At 60.7% G+C, this 20,527-nt stretch overlaps 1 protein-coding gene across 4 annotated transcripts in view; it reads left to right on the top strand.

The window, feature by feature from the left end:
- CNTFR (ciliary neurotrophic factor receptor) overlaps window positions 1-20,527 on the top strand; it is a 335,695-nt gene that overhangs the window by 65,023 nt on the left and 250,145 nt on the right. For 3 of the 4 annotated variants that reach the window (XM_090037554.1, XM_090037549.1, XM_090037550.1), the window contains exon 2: window positions 17,717-17,821. Coding sequence is in view for 2 of the 4 variants with exons in the window: in XM_090037549.1 (XP_089893675.1) it covers window positions 17,717-17,821 (105 nt within the window). In the remaining 2 variants the exon portion in view is untranslated. The remainder of the gene's footprint in view (window positions 1-17,716; window positions 17,822-20,527) is intronic. The other variant, XM_090037553.1, reaches the window with a different exon arrangement.

The raw sequence follows: 20,527 nt of genomic DNA, 5'->3' as shown, positions 1-20,527 counted from the left end.
TTTGCTTTGGAGATGTTCACGTGGCCCTTCTCTCCCAGCATCTCTCCACAAAGCAGTGCAAGGTTTGGAGCAGGGGTGGATGGGTTTCATCCCCCCGTGTCCTGGCTCCCCTGCCTTCTAGCTCTGCAGATGTGCCCAGATGTGCAAGGGAAGCATCCTGTTGCACTTCCTAGGGCGTGCGACTCCCGGGGCTCGACTAGACCGACTCCAGGGTGACTGGCAACAGGAGCGTGCCCCCTGTCTCCAGGAGAGCATCGTGGCCTGGTGGACGCCAAAAGCACGCGGACCTGCAACAGGATGAGACTCCAGCCCCTGCACTGCTGCAGCCCCTGAGGCTCTCTGTGCCTCCCCGGCCCTGCCGCGCTGGGGAATAGGTGTCCGACTCCAGGCAAGGTGGCTCGCTGGTCAGGTTTGCCTCTGCCCACTAGGCTGTGGCCCCTCCTGGGCCTGCTCCGTTGCAAAGCGGGGAAACTGAGGCAAGAGCAGCTGCCAGCAGTGACTTGGGTGTTTTGCAGGAACCTTTAAAACCGAGGCCCCAGCGGCGTGGGGTTGGCTTTGGGCAGCTTTGGAGGTCTCGGCACTTTTCCCCTCTCTGCATCCACCGGTGCGGGAAACTCACCCCTGCTAGGAAATGTAGGGAGGACTCTGCTAAGTCGTGTGCTGGAGCCGTGCAGTGAGCAGGCATGTCCATGTGCAAACAGCTCATGCCCTGCCGCACGCTTAAAGTTGGAGCCAGAGCCAGCTAGAAAGAAGGATAGAAAAGAAGGGGTGGAAGGGACCTCAGGAGGTCACATCTAGTCCAAAGCAGGACCAGCCCCAACTACATCATCCAAGACAAGGTTTTGTTGAGCCAGGTCTTCAAACCCTCCCTGGAGGTAAGCATGGGCACGGTTTTCCTGCACCATGCAGGTGGGGTGTCCCTCCCCAGGCTCCCCCCACTACAGACAGCATGCGGACACATTGGAGAGACTCCAGCGGAGGGCAATGAAAATGGTTTGGGGCCTGGGGGATGGGACTGGTGAGGAGAGGCTGAGGGAAATGGGCTGATTGAGTCTGCAGAAGAGAAGACCGAGGGGGATTGAACAGCAGCCTTCACCTCCCTGCCGGGGGGCTGCAAAGAGGATGGAGTTGGACTGGTCTCTGTGGGGGCAGATGACAGGACAAGGAGCAAAGGGCTCAGGCTGCAGCAAGGGAAGTTGAGGCTGGATATTAGGGAAAACTTTCTCATGAGGAGGGTGGTGAAGCAGAAGAAGCTCCCCAGAGCGGTGGTGCAGTCTCTATCCTTGGAGGTGTTGAAGCCCCGGGTAGACAAAGCCTCGGCTGGGAGGATGGAGTTGGGGCTGGTCCTGCTTGGGGCAGGGGCTGGACTGGATGTGACCTCCTGAGCTCCCTTCCACCCTCCTTTTGTACGATTCCCGTGATAACTGGTCTTGCTGGGAGTCCGGCCCTGGGCGCATCGTCCAGCTGCCTTGGCGCCGTCACCCACCCGAGCAGCTCCTGGGAGCCCGCCGCCCCAGGCATCGCCGGTGTTGCCCTTTCTTCCGAAAGCCGGAGGGCCCGAGCTGCGCTACCCCCCGAGGGATGGGGCAGCTTCTCGCCCGCCTTCCAGCCGGGCCTGGCGGGAAAGGCTGCCTTGGGCTGCGCTGGTGAGGGTCGGACGCTGCCTCCGTGCTCGTTTCCACGCTAACGTGCTTCCCGTGTCGCGGGCACCTCCTGGTTCACCTGCCCTGCCTCACCTCGCTGCGGGGGGTGCCCCCCTCGTGCCCCCGGGCTCTCCCCTGGGTGTTGGGGCAGCAGCGGGCAGCGAGGCCGCGTCCTTGCACGCCCGGTCCCTCTCGGCGAGCCTGGGACAGGTGCCGCAGCCCCCGGGAGCAGGCGCAGAGGACAATGGAGGCGCTGGAGGACAGCGCTATGCAGACGGAGGCTTTGATGTGCAGCCGTTCCCCCTCACATCCCGTCGGTCTCACATTCCTCGCGGAGCAGCGACCGGGCCTTTCAGGGTCAGACAAAGGCGCGCGAGGAGGCAGGACAAAGGCGGGGGCTGCTGGACCTAGCCCGAATAGCCGGCCGGCGTGCCCGGCTCTCTTGGCACGTCACGGAAACGGGGCAGCCACCGCAACGCCGGCTTAGCGGGACTTCGGGGTCGGGGGGAGGCTGGTGTTGCTGGTGCGAGGAGGGAGCCTTGCTGGGAGCAGTGATGCAGCCTTGCAGCCGGGCACGAGAGTCCGAGTCCCCTGAGTACCGGGCGGCCCCTGTGCTGTCCCCCTTGCCCGTCTCTGGGCTGGGGTCAAGCGCCGCTAGGCCCTATCCGTCCGGCTGGGAATCTGCAGGCGGGCCCAGCCAGCAGCGAGGCGGGGGCCTGGGTTCACGCATTGCCCCGCAGAGCCGCCGCGGTGACGCTGCGCCCTCCCGGGAGGCAACGTGGGGTTTGCAAAAGCCGGCGGCAAAGCTCCCGGGGGAGCGGACGGGGCCCCACATTTCGGCCCCTGCTGTGGAGTGGGGGGAAGTGGGAGGGCATTGGGGGGGCTGCCACCAGGTGTAATGCAGCCCCCGCCACACGCACGCGCATGCACAAACACGCGCACACAATCTGAGCCCCTGCTCTGACATGTATACATATGCACGTACACGCAGATCCGAGCCCCTGCTGTCACACACGCGCGCGCCGCCGGGCGTGTCAAACCATCTTGCGCTGACCGGTTCCTAACAAACCGCTCCAACACGCCGGGTGCCCAAAGCCCCGGAGCTGCCCCAGGAGAGCAGAGGGATGAGGGTTGCAGTGTCCTGTCCACGTGCCCTGCTCCCTCCATCCTCCTTGGCCCGGTTTTGGGAGCGCTGATCTGGGCCTCGGCCCGGACCCCCGCCCCGCTCGGCCGCACCCCTCCTGGCCGGCCCTGGGCCTCTCCTGATGAAAGCCTGTCAATCACGCTGAATTGTCTGGCGGTTTTGTGATGTGGGAAAACTCCCACCGAGGAGTCGAGGACCCGGCTGAGACCTTTCAACTCGCTTCCATTGGTGTATTAAATCAACCGGGACCCCGGGGGGGCTGCCCAGAGCACCCCCGCCCCGCGGCAGTTTCCTGCCGGCGCGGGGGCAGGTGCCGGGGGTCTCGGCTGCCTGCTCTCGTCCTGCCCGCTCCGGGCGAGAGCCGCAGCAACCTGCAGAGCCAGCCCCGCTGCCAGGGGTAGGTGTGTGCAGGAGGGTGGGGGCAGTCCAGGCTGCGGGGGCCGTGCTGGGAGCGTGGGGGGAGAGGGTCCTGGGCTGATGCCCCTGTCTCTCCGGCGGCTCGCCCAGCACCTGGGATTGCCCCGCGTGAAGGTGGCAGCTGTCGCAGAGCAGGGGCTTGGACTTGAGTGTGTGCGCGTGCGTCACAGATCGGCTCTGGATCTGTGTGTGCGTGATCTGTGGTGTGTCTCACAGAGTAGGGACCTGGGGGCACGTGTGTAGGTGACGGAGCACGGGCCGGGGGCGGGGGGGTTTGTGTGTGACGGGGGCGGGGGTGTTTGTGTCTGTGTATGTGGGCGTGTGTCACAGATCGGAGGTCTGGATCTTCATGTGTATGTGTGACCTGTGGTGTGTCTCACAGAGCAGGGACCTGGATCTGTGTGTGTGTGTGTGTGTGTGTGTGTGTGTGCATGCCACAATGCAGGGGCCTGGATCTGCATATGTGATCTGTGTGTCATAGAGCACGGGCTTGGGGGGGTGTGTGTGTGTGTGTGTGTCTGATCTGATCTGTGTGGTGTGTGCATCACAGAGCAGGGGCCTGGACCTGCACATGCATGCATGTGTGTCAGAGCAGGGACCTGGATCGGTGTGAGTGTCAGAACAGGGGCCTTGGTGTATGTGTGTGTACACGTATGCATGCGTGCATGCATGTACACACACACGTATATACACACACATACACACCTCTCAGAGCAGGGGTCTGGACTTGTGCATGCATATGCATGTGTGTCGCAGAGCAGGGGCCTGGATCCGCGTGCACGCATGCACATGTGTGTTTCAGAGAGCGGGGGCCTGGGTCTGCATGTAGGTGTGTGTCAAGGAGCGGAGGCCTGGGGTGTGTGTGTGGGGGTGGGGGTGTGCGTGCATGCAAGTCCCTGCCCTGGAGGACGGAGGAGCTGAGGGCAGCCTTGTCTGGGGTCAAGCACGCGCTGACCGCTCCGACCCCAGGGCTGGGTTACCTGCCTGGCGGCAACGTCTAGTGGCCTCCCGTACTGGCTCCGGCCCCCTTGCACCCGCGTCCAGGTGGAAACCTTCGGGGCGCCTGTCCCGGGGGATGGAGGATGCCGTGCCAGCCAGCATGTCCTGAACACCCTGCTTCTGCTTCCTGCGCGGGGCAGGGACCACGCACTTGAGCGCAGTTCCCGAGGGTGCGTCTATACGGGGAAGCTCCTGACTCATTTTCCGCCCGACCTGGGGCTGTTGAGCATCCGGCGGAAGCTGTGAGACTCCCCTGATCCCAGGACTCCTGGAGCTGGGGCTTGAGGAGCAGCTTCCAGCAGCTCGGAGGCTGCGGGTAAGGCAGGGCCAGGCCTCAGGAGGTGTCCAGCGCCTGCGCTCTCAACACCGTGGCCAATGTTTGACGAAACCGTTAAGTCAGATTAAGCCCCGTGCACTTCAGAGGGATTCGGGGACTCCTGGCTGCCTCGCTGTCAGCGAGCTGTCTCTTCCCCTCTCCCTCCACCTGATGCGGAGCTGGTTTAAGCAGCGCGCCGGGCTCGCGGAGACGCTTGGCATTTGGAAGTGCGCCGGTGCGGTGCCGGGCGCAGCCGTAGCGCGGGAGCTGGCGCCGTCCTGCGGTGGGCATGGGGGGCTTTCCTGCCAGGCCGTAGGCGCGAGGCTGCCGGGATGCACGGGGCTTCGTGGCGTAGCTTGTCCCGGTGATGTTACCGGAGTGCCCTCATCCCCCAGCTTGCCCGTCGTGGACCTGGGCGTGGTGGGTGTGTTTGGGGCGTGCTGCGAGCGAGAGGCTTGTTGGAGCAGTTGTAGGGTCAGGCTAGGGTGGCTGTGATGGGGCTGATGCCGCCTGGAGCTGCCAGCCCAGCCGCTCTCCGATGCACGTGGCTTGTGGATGTCTGCGCGCCGATAAAAAGATGCTCTCGGGGAGCTCGGAGGGTGTGCAAAGTCCCTTTTGTTTGGTCTACAGGGGGTCGACGCGATACCCTCTCCCCACGGGCAGGGTCGGGGCACGGGAAAGGCTCGGGCAGAGGTGAGCGGCTGGCACCGGTGGCGCGGGGCAGCGGAAGAGCCGAGGGCCTTTCCAAGAGATGCTCAGGGCTGCAACATCGTGGGATCGAGGGGCAGCGGCAGAGTGCTCCGTGCACCGGGATGACCTTCCGATCGGCATCGAAGGGCGGTGGCCGGGCTCATGGTCCCGGGCATGGCTGTGCGCCGGGGCCAGGACGCGCGTGCGGGGGAAAGGGTGACCGCGGGACGAGACAGCTGGGACCGGGCGGGAGGAGCATGGCGGACACGTGGCCCCAAGCCAGAAAACGATCCCCGTGGAGCCAAGCCCCTGGCTGGGAGGGTGTTTCCCAGAGCGTGCCACGGGCTCGTTGCCTTGCGCTGCCCGTCGCAGTGCCCTCAGCTCGGGCATGGAGCTGCCGCGACCCCAGCCGCTCCCCGGCTCCCCTGCCCTGGCCTCGAGCTTGGGGGGTCTCGGGGGCCGCAGCCCCAGCCCAGCCCAGCCTCTGCAGCCGTTTATCCCCCGTGCCCGCAACGCCCCTGCTGCCCCCTCCGGGTCCCGTCGCCGCCTGCCTGCGGCCTGCGTTTCAGGGCGCGGGGGGATTTTGCAGGCCAGTCGGGAGGGCCCCTTGCTCCAACCCGGGACCCCGGCGGCCTGGGCCCCTCGCGCCCGGCGCGCCGTCCCTGGACCGGGCCTGGCGTCTTGTCCTCGCGCTTCTTCTCTCCGGGCGCCCCCGTTACTGCCATGTTCGGCTGTGCTGACACGCTCAATTTCATCCGCTCGTTCGCGGCGCCGGAGAGCGAGAGCCCGTCCTGCATTTGCATCTCCGCTTTCTCCCTCATTGCCCAGGCGGTGCCAGGTGCTTCGACATCGTTACCCACCTGAGTGCCCCCTCTCCGCCCCATTACCGCTGCAGTAATCAGTAGTGCCGTGTGGGGTGGGGCGGGCACCGTGGGGCCTTGCCATAGCAGCGGCTTTCATCAGGAGGTTTTGTTTGTTCTTCCAAGGAAATCTGCAGCAATTAGTCCTCATTGTGATCAGCGCCAGGCGGGGGGAGCCTTTCCCGGCTGCAAAACCTGGTGTGGTTTCGAGCCATTTCTCCCGTCCCGAACTGGAGCCAAGAGTCAAAATCCGACTGTCGGGCAGGTGATGTCAAAGGAGGGGGATGGGGTCTGCTCCACGGTTCCTTTTTTTATTTTCCTTGAACCGTTTTAAAACCCTCTCCTTGGCTTTGCTATGTTGAATTGGGGTGTCAGAGCCGAGCCCCTTGGAGCTGGGATGCTGGCCAGAGGGGTTTGAAACCCAGCAATTCTTATGTCTCTTTTTCCACCGCATCTTTGAGTTGAATTCATCCCCCCCGCCCTTGTTTTCCTGCAGAGTTTGGGCTTCTTTTAACCGAAATCAAAGAGGAGTTGAGCTGGAAGGGACCTCCCAGAGGTCACATCTAGTCCAACGAGGCAGGATCAGCCCTGTCCAAGCCATCCTAGACAAATCCATTATCTAAAGTGCTTGGGAAATTCCTCCCAGCTCCAGCTCCAGCTCCAGCTCCAGCTCCAGCTCCAGCTCCAGCTCCAGCTCCAGCTCCAGCTCCTCTCTCCCGTGTGACAGGAGTCAGCAACCTGTGGCCCGAGGGCCTGATCCGCTTCTAGCCGGCCCACGCCGCCGGGATGTTGGCAGTGCAGTGGGGGACACGGTGCCTGCTCCACGCATGTGGACACTCCCAGATGCATGCTGGACCTGGCATGGAGCACACGTGTGCTAGAGCAGGCACCCACGGGGCTATCCGGCATGCCACGCGTGCTGCCCGTGGGCCCACTTGATTGCACCGGGGGCTGGAGGATGGGGCTGTCTTTGACACCCCTGTGTAGCGCACTCGTCCCTAATACCTCTCCCCTGCATGCCCATGGGCGAGCCCGTGGTTCCTCTGTGCATGACCATGAGTGCCCACCATGGAGAGCTGGGGTGCAAGGGAGCTACGGCAGGAGCTTTGCAGACCCCCTGCTCCTCCGCACGCCTGACCCAGGTGGAGCAGGCCTACCCCACACAGGCCACGCCAGGCAGGGGGTGCAACTTACCTGTGTGCAGGGCAGGGGAGGGGCAAAGGGATGCCCTGGAGCGGGGGGAGGGCATCCCAGGACCCTTGCTGTGGGCACTTTGCTGGGTGAGCAGAGATGGTGGCTCTGTTTTTTGCATGGTTTTCTAAGCTTGGCAACGCCTGGCAGCAGGAGAAGGCTTTAGCAGTGCCAGCCCTTGCTATTGCAGAGGATGCACCGTGCTCACTGAGCGCCAGGACCAGGGCATGGTGCTGCAAGGGGGCTGCAAGCCTGGAGGAACAGGTCCTGTTGGAAAGCTTTGGGGCAGTGGGGAAAGATCCCCATTCATTCTGCACCACGGGATGCCCAGTTATTGCAGAGCTAGCTCGAGACTGTCCCTGCGGGCATTTCTGACACGGGCACCTGGGTTTGCGGGTCTCTTCCGGGTCCCTCAGGCCACGCCGGGGCTGGCCGCCTGCTTTGGTGGCCGTCGCGAGGCGGGGGCCAGTTGCTAGCACAGCTGAGCCATGCTGCAGGATGGGATCCCCGGGTGTTGCCAGGGCTCCAACAGTCCTGGCTGGCTCCTACACCATTTACACCACGCTGAGTTTCCTTTGGGTTTCCCAGCTTGGCCCCGATCTGCCATATTATAGGTGGGAGCTCGCACAATTCATAGATTCGTAGACATTAGGACTGGAAGGGACCTCCCGGGATCAGCAGGTCCAGCCCCCCCAGTCATCGGTGGTTTGGGTATTGAGGAGGACACGGGAGCCCAGCTCCTCTCCTGGCGGATGGGTCACGACTCTCCAGTGCACGGAGCTGATGGAGCCGTGTGCTGCACACGGACACGATGAGTGGGATCCATCATACATGTGGGCACGATGGTCGAGGTGACACGTCGCCTGTCCTTGCGAGGCCCTTGTCTGTCCAGCCTCGGTGCTCCCCGCCTGCCGAGCTCTGGCTTTGGACAGGACAGCACGCGTGCATGATGAGCGGCTGGGTGGTTATTTGCTGGCAGGTCTGCAACAAGGGGCACGAGCAAGGTCACTTGTGCTGAGAGCTGGCGCGCTTTGTCTTGGGTTTTTGGCGTGGACTTCCCATCTGGGGCACTGCTGCACGGATGATGTGATTTAAGCCACGGGAAGGGGCAGGATGGTGGCCCCGGAAAGGCCAATGCTGGAGCAAACCAATCAGCGAGGTGTGAATGAGACCTGCACCGTGCTACGGACCGCGGTCTCTCCGCCTGTGGGGTAGCAAAGCAGGAGGGGCTTCTGGTACAGGGAGCAAAGCCAGGCTCACGACTTCAATTTGCAAGTCGAGCTGATAAAAGCCTTTCTCTCTCTCTCAAGAAGTGTCGGACGGGGGCTCGTCTGTATTGCCATGAGCAGGGAGTGGAGAGGGTGTGGAAATCGCTGTGCAACTTACTTCTGCCTGGCATCTGCCGTGCAAAAGGGTCCCAGGTGCTTAGTCTGCGCAGGCCTGTGCTGGGATGGAGCCTGGCTTGCAAGGGAAACGGTGCCCATGAGAAAAAGCCCCATTTTGTGGGGAGTTTGGGAGAAGCCTGATCTCCGGGGACGTGCGCAGTAGCGATGCCCAGAGGAAAGAGGCATCGCTGGAGGCTGGTGGGGAGAAGGATCCCGTGGAAGGGCAGGGGGGAGGCGGGTGGGCAAAGGCTGAGCACAGCCTCTGCCTGGGCTCTCTGGAGCATCTTTCTGCTGCAGCAGGACGTTGGCCGTTGCATCCCCCTGCTTTCCCTGTGGCAGGCTTGGGTGTGATGCCTGGGGCTGACCGTAGTTTTACGAACAGTTGCCTTGGGCCCATCCTGCCTCAGGCAGGGCTCGGACTAGCTGTGACTCTGCAGGTCCCTTCCTGCCCCACATCTCTGCTCGGGCAGGGCGGCCCGGGCAGAGATGCCCCCGCGCAGCGTGCCCCAGCGCAGGCATACGCACACAGACGGTCTGCTCGTTACTGTCTCCCACCTTCGAGACCTGGCACACTGGGGAACATGCCTCTGTGCGTGTGTGTGCGCATGTGAATGTGTGCACACATGAATGGCCATGTGCATGTTTTCATATATGCACAAATTTGCATGCACACGTGTGCTGGTATGTGTGCACATGTGCATATGTGCACGCGCACTCGGCTTGGGGGTTTTGAGAATCGCTTGCACTGTGACAGCTGGATCCCACCTGAGCACACTTGCATGCAGACATGCGTGCACGCATCTTCACGTATATGTGCACGTGTGTGTGCATGCATGTATGCACGTGTGTGTGTATGCATCTTCACAGATGGGTGTGCGCGCACATGTGCTCGGTACCTAACCCAGCAGGGCCCCGATGCTGTCCGTAGGCGCAGGGTGTTCATTCCCCGCACCTGGTGCCCACCGCAGCGATGCTTTCTGGTTAATGCCCCGCTGGGTAGGATTGCGCAGCTGCGCTTCCCCCTCCTCCCACGTTATCGTCCAGCCCGGGGAGGCCTGTTGTGTGCGTGTGCGTGTGCGTGTGCGTGCATGGCCGGCGGGGGGCCTGGATAAACACGCGGGAAGGCTCCATCCCCGCTTGGAGGAGCCGGGCGTTGCCGATGCCTCGGCGGGGCTGGGGCGACCCACGCCAGGAGCGTGCCGGCGAGGCCCGCGGAGGGCCGGCTGGCCGCGGGCTGCACAGAGTTAAGCAGACATTGACGGAGCGCGGGGAGAGGACAAAAGCGCGCCCGCCGTAATTATGTAGCATTTATTATTAATACGCTGCAATTGCTGGAAGCCAGCCGCTGTAATGTGAATACTGATACAGAGGTTCAAAAGACAATTTAGCTCTCATCTGTCTGTTTATGAGCTCCCTCCGCTCCAGCAGCCAGAGAACCAAAGCCTCATTTGCGTCTGTCTTGTTGGGTTTTGTTCAGTCCCCCCCCGCGCCCAGACTCTTTGCCCTTCATCTCTCCCCCGGTCGCCTCCTTTCCCTGGGTTGTCGGCGCGTCGCAGCATGCGATCCGGGAATACGGAAACCCGGGGCAACCCTGAGTCTCCCCGGTCCGGGTGCACGGTGCAGGCTCGTGGGCTAGCCGAGCGAAGGTCCTCCTCCTCCTCCTCGTATCCAGCAAAGCAAAAGCAGGGTTGGACCTCGGGCGATGCTGGCCTTTGCTTGCAGCAGTTGGCATAGGCTAAAAATATCCTGGCAGCCGGGATCTTGCTGGCGGGTAGCAGAGATGGCTGTGGCGGGGGTGGATGGAGCTGTGCACTTGCAGAGGAAGAGAGAGACAGAGAGGGGAGAAGTATCTTAGCAAGGCTGTCGAGCGGGAGGGAGGGAGAGTCAATCAGCCGTAAGAGACTCAACAGGTACCTTTATCTTCCCTGACATCCCCGTATCTGTCATCCCAGCCGGTGCCCAAACAGATCGGCTGGAGCATGAGAGGTTGTAGGTACCCGGAGCGTCTGGACCATCCATTCCCCTTATGTATTATAGAGTAGTTTAAAGAGGATTAAGACAATAGCTAATCTAAGTGATGAACGATGTAGATAGCTCAGACGCTGAGCCTTCAGGGACTTCCCCGAGCCAGCGCACCGACTCAGCGCGGGGGTAATCCGAGCACGTTGCCGGCCCCCAGGCTCAAGCGGGACGAAGGGGTTTAGGCGCGGGTTTCGGCACGGCTCCGCCATTCCCGGCGGCCGCGTTTTGGGGAGCAGCCCCCTTCTTCGGGAGCGGTGGGCAGGAAGATGTGCCGGGGGTGGCCGAGGAAATGGAGCAGCCCCAACTTCCTGATCGATGCCATTATCCGAGGCAGGAGGGAGCTGGCTGGCAGGAGGATCAATGCAGCTGTCTTGATTGCTAGTCTTCATTCTCCGTCAGCTCCAGGCGCTCTCGGGCTGGGCCGGAGGAGCCAGGGGTGCTGGGGGTGCGCAGTCGTGGGCCCAGGGGTCTGGACTGGATCTGTGGGGTGGGGTCTGCCTCGCAGGGTGCGGGTGCGGGTGCGGCTGGGACAGGACAGGATGCAAGGGGAGGGGTGAAGGGACGGCTAAGCCGGCCCGGCTCGGGACAGCCCTGCTTGGGTGCTCCTGCCGGACCCCGTCGGAGTGGATCCGTGGCGGGGCTGTCCGTGCGGGGAGCTTCCTTTAGGCTCGTGCCCTTTGAGCTTGCATGCCAGGGTTGGCCATCCCCTGCTTTGTGGCACCACAGGGCAGCTCGTTGCCTCTCTTGGAAACTGAAGCCAGCATTTCTCAAGCTTTTAAAGTTGCCAAATCAGGTTTCAGGGGAAACGGAACCAAAACGTGGTTTCAGACTCACTTTTCTTCCTTTCCTGCCACCCTTTACAAGCTCCTTTTCCTCTCCGAGCACTTCATTCCCATGGTGTCCGGCAGCAGGGAGTTCCTCTGGTTAACTGTGCTGCCTGTCACTGCTGGGAGGGGGCCCTGGCTGTTGTGCCCTCACTAAGGGGGAGCCCCTGCCTTCTTCATGGGGGACTCGAACCCTCTCATCACGAGGGTGATATGGCTGTCTTGTTTTGGGGCCACGGGTCTGCTCCCATTGCAGCTCCCGCCCCCTCTTGCGGTGTTTCTAAGTCCTTGGGTGCACAGGATCAAAGGTGGGTTGGAAAGGACCTCGCAAGGTCCCCATCTACTCCAGCCCCGGGTCTGCTTTTGAAGACACCCAGGGGTGGAGTTTCCCCAGCTTCTCTGTGCTTGCCCACCCTCAGAGTCAATATGGTCCTCTTCCTCTCCAGCCTCAGTTTCCCCTGCTGCAGCTTGAGGCCATTGCTCCTTGTCTTTGTGGGGAAAAAAGCCCATCTCCATCCTTTCTGTCATCACCTGCCAGGGATTTGAAGACTGGGATCAAATGCCCCCCATCAGACTTCTCTCCTCCAGGCTAAATAACCGCAGCTCTCAGCCTTTCCTCCTCCATCCCGTCTCCCGCTTTTGCTGCTCGCTCGGGGGATGCAGGATCTCTCCGGCGGGCCCATTGCAAGGCCAAGGCCATCTTTTCCATCCAGCATTGGGACGAGGAGCAGAGCTGGCCCATCTCTGCCCCTCCACTGCAGACACCAGGCCCTCTTGCCTGTGAGTCCAAATATACCTGGCATGAGTCTGGGTGCGAGACCAGCAGTCATTACCCCTGGGCGGAGACCTGGCAGGGGCATTAGAAGACGTGAATTCCAGTGTTTCTTACCCAAATCCCATCCCAGTAAGGCCCCTCATGGGGTGCATCCATTGGGGATTGCTCCCCCAGGGGCTACCTCGCCCTGGTGCTGTGTCCTGTGCCGTGCACACGTCCGTATGGTCCAGGCCATGCCTTCCTTCATCTCTTGCATTCCCAAAGCAAGTCTGCCGGGCCCCATTCAATCACCCTAACGAGGAGGCCGGAGCCCTCGGCTCCCCCGACGCTCTGTGGGGGGGTGCACGCAGCAGCCGGCCGCGGATGACGCGACGCCGGCTGAGCCGGGTCACAGCGATGTACCCAAGGTCAGATGTCTCCTCTCAAATCGGATTGGTTTCCCTGACAAACGGCCTCGTTAAGCCGCGTGCCTGTGAGTCAGGGCCTGGGAGCGGGTAATGACAGAAGAGAGCCATGAGGTCACTGAAGCCCGTCTCCCCGGGGCCTGGTCCCGGCGGCCGCTCTGCAGGATGGGGGGGGAGGGGTGGCTTCTGGGAGCCCTGCCCCTGTGCACGCCGGCTTGGGGCCTCCAGCTGAACGCCTGGTTTCACAATCGATGCCTCTTCCCGGAGACGTGGTGGTGCAAATACTCAGCTCTTGACAGCCCGAGGTGTTCAGCACCGGACACCCAACCCTCGGAGGCTTCAAACCCTCTGGGAATCCAGCCGGACCGCTCTCCCTGACGGCCGCGTCGGCGCGGCTCGCTCGCTGCACGGGCATCTTGAGCCCACCTGGTGCTCGCCTGTCTTTTAATGCAGCGTTTGGTGTTCTGCATAGCCCTGGGGAGCTCACCCTTCGGTGACGGAGCTGGAGAGCAACACTCACGCTGGCATGCCTGAAACCGTAGGCTTGCATCGCCCCTTGAATAAGCAGCCTGGGTTTGAGCAGCAGTGTCCACAGCTCCTCCTGGAGCCAAGGGGACTTTTGCCTCTAGCAAATGGCTCCTGCTGAACCTCTCTAGTGGATGAAGGCCCCCTCCCCTGAATTGTGTGCGTCTTGTGGTTGTGTCGGGGGAGGCTGCTTGGTTTTGCTCAGAGGTCGGATGTATCGGGGCTGGTTTGCACAGGGCCGATCCTGCCTCAGGCAGGAGTTGGACTAGAGGGGACCTCCGCAGGTCCCTCGTTTTCTATTACTCTTTGACCCCCGTGACAGCCAGAGTCACCTGTACTCACTGCGGCCCTGCCTGGAAAATCCTCCTCGGCTTGTTCTGCATCTCGTGCAGGTGGGAGCCAGTGCCTGGAGGGCTGGGCAGAGCAGGTGAGCAGTGTCGTCTTGGCCAGGGCTGGAAGGGGACTTGCCTTTCCGGAGACCCCGCGCTGGCGGTCTGGGCCTCCTGCTCCTCGTGTCTGGCTCTGCCTTTCCCCCTGCTGCCGACGAGCGCACGGCTGCTGCGCTGTCCCGCGGCAGCGTGAGCCCCCACAGCTCATCCAGGCCCCCATCTTGCAAGGCCTTTCCGCCACCTGGGTAGCTGCGATGTTTTACACTCACTGCCTGCATTGCCCCCAGCGGACTCCCCGCGCCGCACCTCCTGTTCGAAATGGACCCCGCCGGGTTCTGCAGGGCTCGGATTTCTGCACGAATTTGGCCACAGCTCGCGGTGGGCTCCAGTCCTCCGGCAGGGTCTCACGGAGCCAAGACCTGCTTAAATAATTACGAAGTGGTTTGCATTTATAAGAGTCACTGGGTCCTCATAATGTTCATTTTGTTGCCGAGGCAATGGCCAAAATAAGGGGTCTCTGGGTGTGTGCATGTGCATGTGTGCATGTGTCTGTGCATGTGTGTGTGTGTGTGTATGTGCGCGTGTGTTGGAGCACATGTACAGATGTGTGTGTGTGTGTGTGTGTGTGTGTGTGTGCGCATGCACATATGCAGGGGTGTGTGCGCACATGTGCAGCTGTGTGTGCATGCCTGCGAATACATGTGTGCAGGTGTGGGTGCATGCACATATGCAGGTGTGCAGCTGTGTGTGCATGCATGTGGATGCGTATATACACATGTGCAGGTATACAGGTGTGTTTGTGCATGTATATGTGTATGTGGGCATGCACATGTGCAAGTGTGTGCACATACGCATGTGTGCGTGTGCGTGTGTGGAGTGGGGAGATGGTTCTCCCCGACTACTATGAAGTGGGCTTCAGGCTGGCGAGGGGTCCTGAATCTTGCAGCCCACCCCCGGGCAGTGGCGCCGTCCCCGCCGTAGAGCGGGAAGCGTCTGCCCCTAATTGTGGCCCTGGTTCCAGGCTGATTTTCTGCTGCCCCCGAGCTCACTGCAACCACCACCAGTGTGGGCTGATGTCTGGGCTGGTTCTGCGTGCCCAGCTTGGCGGACCAGGGTGGTCCTACACTGCCCTGGGGCAGCTCCTCGTCTGGCTGTGTGCTACTGAGGACCTTGTGGGAGCATCTCTGGGTGCCCTCAAGGCTCTGGACTGTACGGGCAGCTCAGGCCCAGGCCCAAGCTATCCCCCCACTATAGATGAAGGCAATCCCCCCCCAGCCCATATCAGTCAGACCCTAAACCCCTTGGTCCGTGTCTCCCTTGCTGGGGGTTTTCTGCCTGCTCTGCAGGGTTCATTGGGCTTGGTCAGAGCCCTCCACTGTGTCCAGGATCTTCCTCGGGTGTCAGCCTCTCTTCTGAGTGACAGAGCCCTTGCCAGGGAAGGGCTAAATGGGCTGTCCCCTACTATGGAAACCTCCCTGCCCGCTCTCTTCTACCCAGCAGCTCCCTATGGAGCTCTGCTCCTTTCTCTTGTCCCTCTATGAACGCCGCTGCAGGGTGGGAGATGTCACTTGTCAATCCCCCAGCCCCGTATAGAGATTGGGAGGGGAAACTGGTTCCCTTGGCTGACCTGTCTGGACACAGCACAGTCTGAAAGGCTGCTGACCCCCATCCCCTCCTATGGGAATGACTTCAGGCTTTGTCAGCAAATGGCACATTACCATCTCCATAGAGTCATCATGACTTCATATCATCGACCAGAGCCCACAAGCAAACGGGCAGCTCACGCAAATCATAGAAACATAGAAAATGAGGGTGGGAAGGGACCTAATCCAACCCCTGCTCCAAGCAGGACCAGCCCCAACTCCATCATCCCAGCCAAGGCTTTGTCTACCCAGGGCTTCAACACCTCCAAGGATGGAGACTGCACCGCCTCTCTGGGGAGCCTGCTCCAGTGCTTCACCACCCTCCTCATGAGAGAGTTTTTCCTGATATCCAACCTCAACTTCCAAGGATGGAGACTCCATCATCTCCATTTCAGTGCTTCAGCACCCAAAAAGCTTTTCCAAACATCTCAACTCAGCTTCCCTTGCTGCAGCTTGAGCCCATTGCTCCTTGTCCTGCCATCTGCCCCCACTGAGACCAGCCCAGCTCCCTCCTCTTTGCACCCCCCTGCAGGGAGGTGAAGGCTGCTGTTCAGTCCCCCTCAGTCTTCTCTTCTGCAGGCTCAGTCAGCCCATTTCCCTCATCCTCGCCTCACCAGTCCTGTCCCCCAGCCCCACAACCATTTTCGTTGCCCTCCGCTGGACTCTCTCCAATGCGTCCACATCCTTTCTGCAGTGGGGGCCCACAGCTGGACACAGGACTCCAGATGTGGCCTCCCCAGTGCTGCATAGAGGCATAGATATCTGTTCAAGCCACAGCCCCCCAGATAGGGGTGGTAGAGGGATGGGATTTGTCTGATAACTGTGGTGCACAGGGGATGGGGTCCCCGGGGAGCGGGGAATAGGAAGGGTCGTGCTTGGTCTGCCATCGACCACAACCATTGTCTGGACTCTCTCCAATGCATCCACGTCCTTTCTGTAGTGGAGAAAAGGACTCCAGACGTGGCTCCACCAGTGCCGGCCAGGCAGGATCCCCGATGAAGTCCTCCTTAGCACCAGGGAGAAGGTGCTGCTCCGTACCGTCGCCCCTTTCCCTGGGGAGCTGTGTCCCATGATTGCAGCTGAGGAAGCAATGCCGAACCCCCCCTTGCTGCCTGTCCCTGGAGACTCCCCCTGCGCTTCCCCTGCCACCGCCAGCCTTGGCAGCCCCGGCGCCTCTGACAGGCAGTGACGAATCGTCTCCCTGATTCATTTCCAGCCCGGCCTTGTCTGTTTATTTCATCTGCAATTCAGAGCCGTGAAAAGCCGTGTCGGCATTGCCGCGCGGCAGGCGAGCGGGAGGGAGGGTCCCTCTGTCACACCCGCCAGTCACTGCTGCTTCCTGCCTTTGGCGGCTCCCATATGTCTGGCGGGGCACGCGATGAGCGATGGGGCGTTGCGTGAGCCCGGCTCGGGGCTGCTGGAGTTAAATTTTTCAGTGGCTGACACCTGACAAGCGTGATGAATTGCCGCCCGCCACGCGCTGCCGGCGTGACAAACGGGCCGCTTCCCTCCTCTGGGCTCCGGGAAAACTTTTTAATTATTTCCCATCGTTTTGCAAATGAGTGTTTCTCAATCAGCCGCGCAGGCGCCCAGCGGAGCTGCTTTGGAGTTGTTCATATTTCACTGGCCTTTTTCGGGGGGGGGGGGGTGTTGATTCATTTAATCCTCGCTGGGGGCTTGCTGCAAAGTCTGCTGGAGATGATGGCAAGGCCTTTGCTAGGGGGGCTTTAGAGCGGCCTCAAAAGCTGCTCTCACTGTTGGGGCATAGGATGGGAGGTTTGCGTGCTGCGAGTGCATGCCTTCGCCCCTTCCCAAATACACCCGTTGCCATGCATTTGAATGCAGGAAGCATCTAGCAGCGTGCAGCATTCAAAAATAGCCCTCCGAAAGAACGGCAGCCGGCTCCAATACTCACACGCGGCGTGTTTGTCAAGTGCTGGTATTAGGCCTGCCGCTGCGCCCGACAGCGGTAATTATTACCATCAAGTCAAAGGCCCCCCACAAGGGAGCCCTGCCTTGGTGCCGAGAGACCCGCACGGCAAGGAGAGCTCTGCCAGCAGCATCCATCGTGCCCAGGCGCGCGCAGGGGCTGAGCTTCCCCGGCTGTACGGGGGTCTTCACCAGCGTGGGTCTCGGAAGATGCAAACTCTTGTAGAAGTGTCGTGCTGTTCCTTGGGTCGAGCTTTCTCTTTGCCTGGCTTGCAGGTGCACTGGGGGGACGGGTTGTTGCTCCTTTAAGATGCCCTGAGCCTGAAATTTCCCCACTTTAACAGCCCCGAGAATCACAATAATTAAGCAAAATGCTTTGGGATGAGGCGGTGGTCTTAATAGGAGAACGTTCTCCTGTCGGCTGCGCAGTTTTAGCCAAAAAGGCTGGGACAGGGAGGCCCCCATGCTCCTCGACCCCTCTCCAAACGCTGGGCTTAAAAAATAAAAGGGGTTCATCTCCGCTTTGGAAACTTGATGGCTCTCTTTCCTTTCTTTCAAAGACAGCCCCGGTTCTGAAGAGCAAGGGTTGGAGGCCGGCGGCAGAGGAACCCGAGGAGGTTGATGAGAAATTGGGGACGTGCCTGGAAGTCTGGACCGGTGGAGAGGTAAGAAGCCACTTGGTTTATTTGTGGGCCTGTTTGTTGCTGCTTTGTGCATCATGAAGGATGTGTGGACAAAGTGAAAAGAGTCCGGCGGAGAGTGAGAAAAATGATTAGGGGCCTGGGAGGCCGGGCGGATGAGGAAAGGAGGAGCGAGCGAGGGGTCATCAAGTCTGGAGAAGAGCAGACTTTGATCACAGTCTTCAAATCCATGATGGGCAATGGCAGAGGATGGAGTTGGGGCCGTCGGGGGCAGGACTGGGAGGAATAGCCTCTGCGGCAGCAGGGGAAATGGAGGTTGGAGATTAGGGGAAACGTTGGGACTCAGGGCGGTCAAGCGTTGCAGCGGGTGCCTAGAGAAGCGGAGGAGTCTCCATCCGTGGCTGTTTTCAAGAGCCAGTTGCACAGGCCTGTGGCTGGGTGGTTTAGTCGGGGCGGATTTGGGGGGCTGGACTAGACGGGACCTCGTCTGGTCCCTTCCAGCCCGACTTCCCTGTGATGTGTGTGGTGACCCTTCATTGCCCGTCTAAGGCTCCTTTGCAGCCTGAGTCTCCGTATAACCCAAGAGGGTTGGGAGCTCGGTGCCTGGTGCCCCCACCCAACTTTGGCTTGCAGCTGACTGCACAGAAGGCAAGTGTTGGCTTTCATCAGTGCTTTGTCTTGGGGAAGAGAGCCGGGACGTGCAGAGGGTCTTGGACTGCACGTGAGAGGTGGGGAGGTCTCTGCAGCGTCTTCTCCGGGTCAGGTCCTGGGTGGGTGGCTTCTACCTCTGAAGCTAAGCAGGGTCAGGCTGGTCAGCCCTGCTCTAGGAGATGCCCAGGGAAAGTTGTGCTGACAGCACTGCATCGCGGTGGGGGGAAGCCGCTGGCACGTCTGCTGGAGGTCCTCTGGTGCCTTCAATAGCATACCCGCTAGTCCCAGAGCTTGGGCAGGTTCCCAGTGTGTAAGCAAATGTTATGCATCATTGAACAAGGCAGGAGGTGAGGGAAGAGAGGCTGACAGGTCCTCTCCTCGAGTGGAGCGACCGCCTTCCCAGCGTACCGCCGCACGCTCCGTGATGCAGTCGCCTACTACTCCTGCACCATTGCAGACAAGACAGCAGTGCAATCGCACAACGTTGCCCTGATGAGATGCCGGGACACCTCTACGAGTCTGCGGAGAACGTAGTCAATAGGCTGTTGCAAACCCTCGGAAGAAACGGCGTACACCACGGCTGAACTTTGCTATGTGGCAGGTTCCAGTTGTAGGAAGGTGCGTGTTCGGGGTGGCTTCATTTAAAATGCATTTCTCTCAACGCCAGAGAAGAACAATCGAGCGGGGATTGCTACTGTTTGCATAACGCGGGGAATTGTTTGCTAGAATTGCTTGTGCATAATTTCCCCGATCTTGAAGAAACAGCCGTCTTCATTAACTCTCCCCCTCTCGAACGCAAGTTGGGTTTCAAGAGGCTTGATCGAGGCTTTGCTTTCCCCGTTCCAGGGGCTGCTCCCTGCTCCCGACTTTCCCCCCTCCGCCAGGAGTTTCCTGCGGACCCGGGGGCGTTCTCGTGCCCCTTATATGCACTGGCGACCAAAACTGGTTTTGCTTTGCTGTGGTGGAGACAAAGCCTGAAACCACTGGGAACTTTCTATCTGAGGTTCGAAGGCTCAGGCTGAGGCCCTCCAGGAGGTCCAGGTTGCACATGGATGCTGGAAGGATCCTGTGTAGAAACCGAAGCTGCAGGGCAGGGTGGAAGCAGCAGGCATCGCCCATCCTGGCTACTGGCAAAAATTGTTTTTCCCCCGATCTCTAAGGACGTAGATCCCAGCCTGACACTAGCGTGGCTCCATCCTGCCAGCGCAGCGATTTGGGCGGTCCCAGTGGAAAAGCCCTGTTTGCTGCCCTGGCCATGCCTGTGTGTTTCCGGGAGAGTTGCTCCAGCACGGCCGCTCAGCATCTACCTGGGCCAGTGTCCCGGGTAAAGGACTCAGTTTACCCTGCTGTGTCCAGAAGTGGGTCTAGCCCTGCAGCTGCCTTCCTGGCTAGTTTCCTGTGTTACTTTTCCCCTTCTTTCCTCCCCGCACCCCGCTTCCCCTGACCTGCACCCTCTCCGTACTCAGGGCCGATGGCAGGATTGCTCCCAACTCCTTTTATTGGCAGAGCGGCTCGAGCTGTGGACATCGCTAATGATAGCAATTACCATTGCACACTGGCTAGGAGGTACCACTGCGGTAATGGGATGGGGGGGACATGCAAAATGAGCTAATATGCTAAGATAAATTGGCAGTGTAAAATTAGCCACGGGCCTAGTCGGCGATCTGACAAACGCGCCGCGGCTTTGTTACCGGCGCGGCTGAATTGGATTAACGGCGAGGCTGACGGGAACGAGGGGCAAAGTTTATTAAGGGCTCCAAACACACATGCTAATGCTTAACGCTGCGGGTTGCTCTCCTTGGAGCTGGTGAATGATACTTGCAGATACCATCGCCACGGCCTGAGCGCTCGGGGTGGCCTTTAGGATATCATCCTGAGCCGGCAAGGGAGCAAGTCCCTTTGAAAGTGATGCCCTGGGTCTCTCTCTCTTAGCCCTTGCAGTGCTGCCAAGCATTTGAGGTGTCGGTGGGATGCTGACTTGGCAAGGGGGCAGCACGGTCACCTGGCATGGTCAGCACCTTGCAGTCAGCTCCTGTAGCAGCCCGGTCCTGCAGGGTGCTGGCACCCGGCTTGGGATCT

The sequence above is a fragment of the Crocodylus siamensis genome, chromosome 3 (assembly GCF_052110815.1).
Source record: "Crocodylus siamensis isolate JL-2025a chromosome 3, ASM5211081v1, whole genome shotgun sequence".
NCBI classification, from domain to species: Eukaryota; Metazoa; Chordata; order Crocodylia; family Crocodylidae; genus Crocodylus; species Crocodylus siamensis.
The sequence above is the reverse complement of the archived record's forward strand: the minus strand, read 5'-3'. Positions and strand labels throughout refer to the sequence as shown.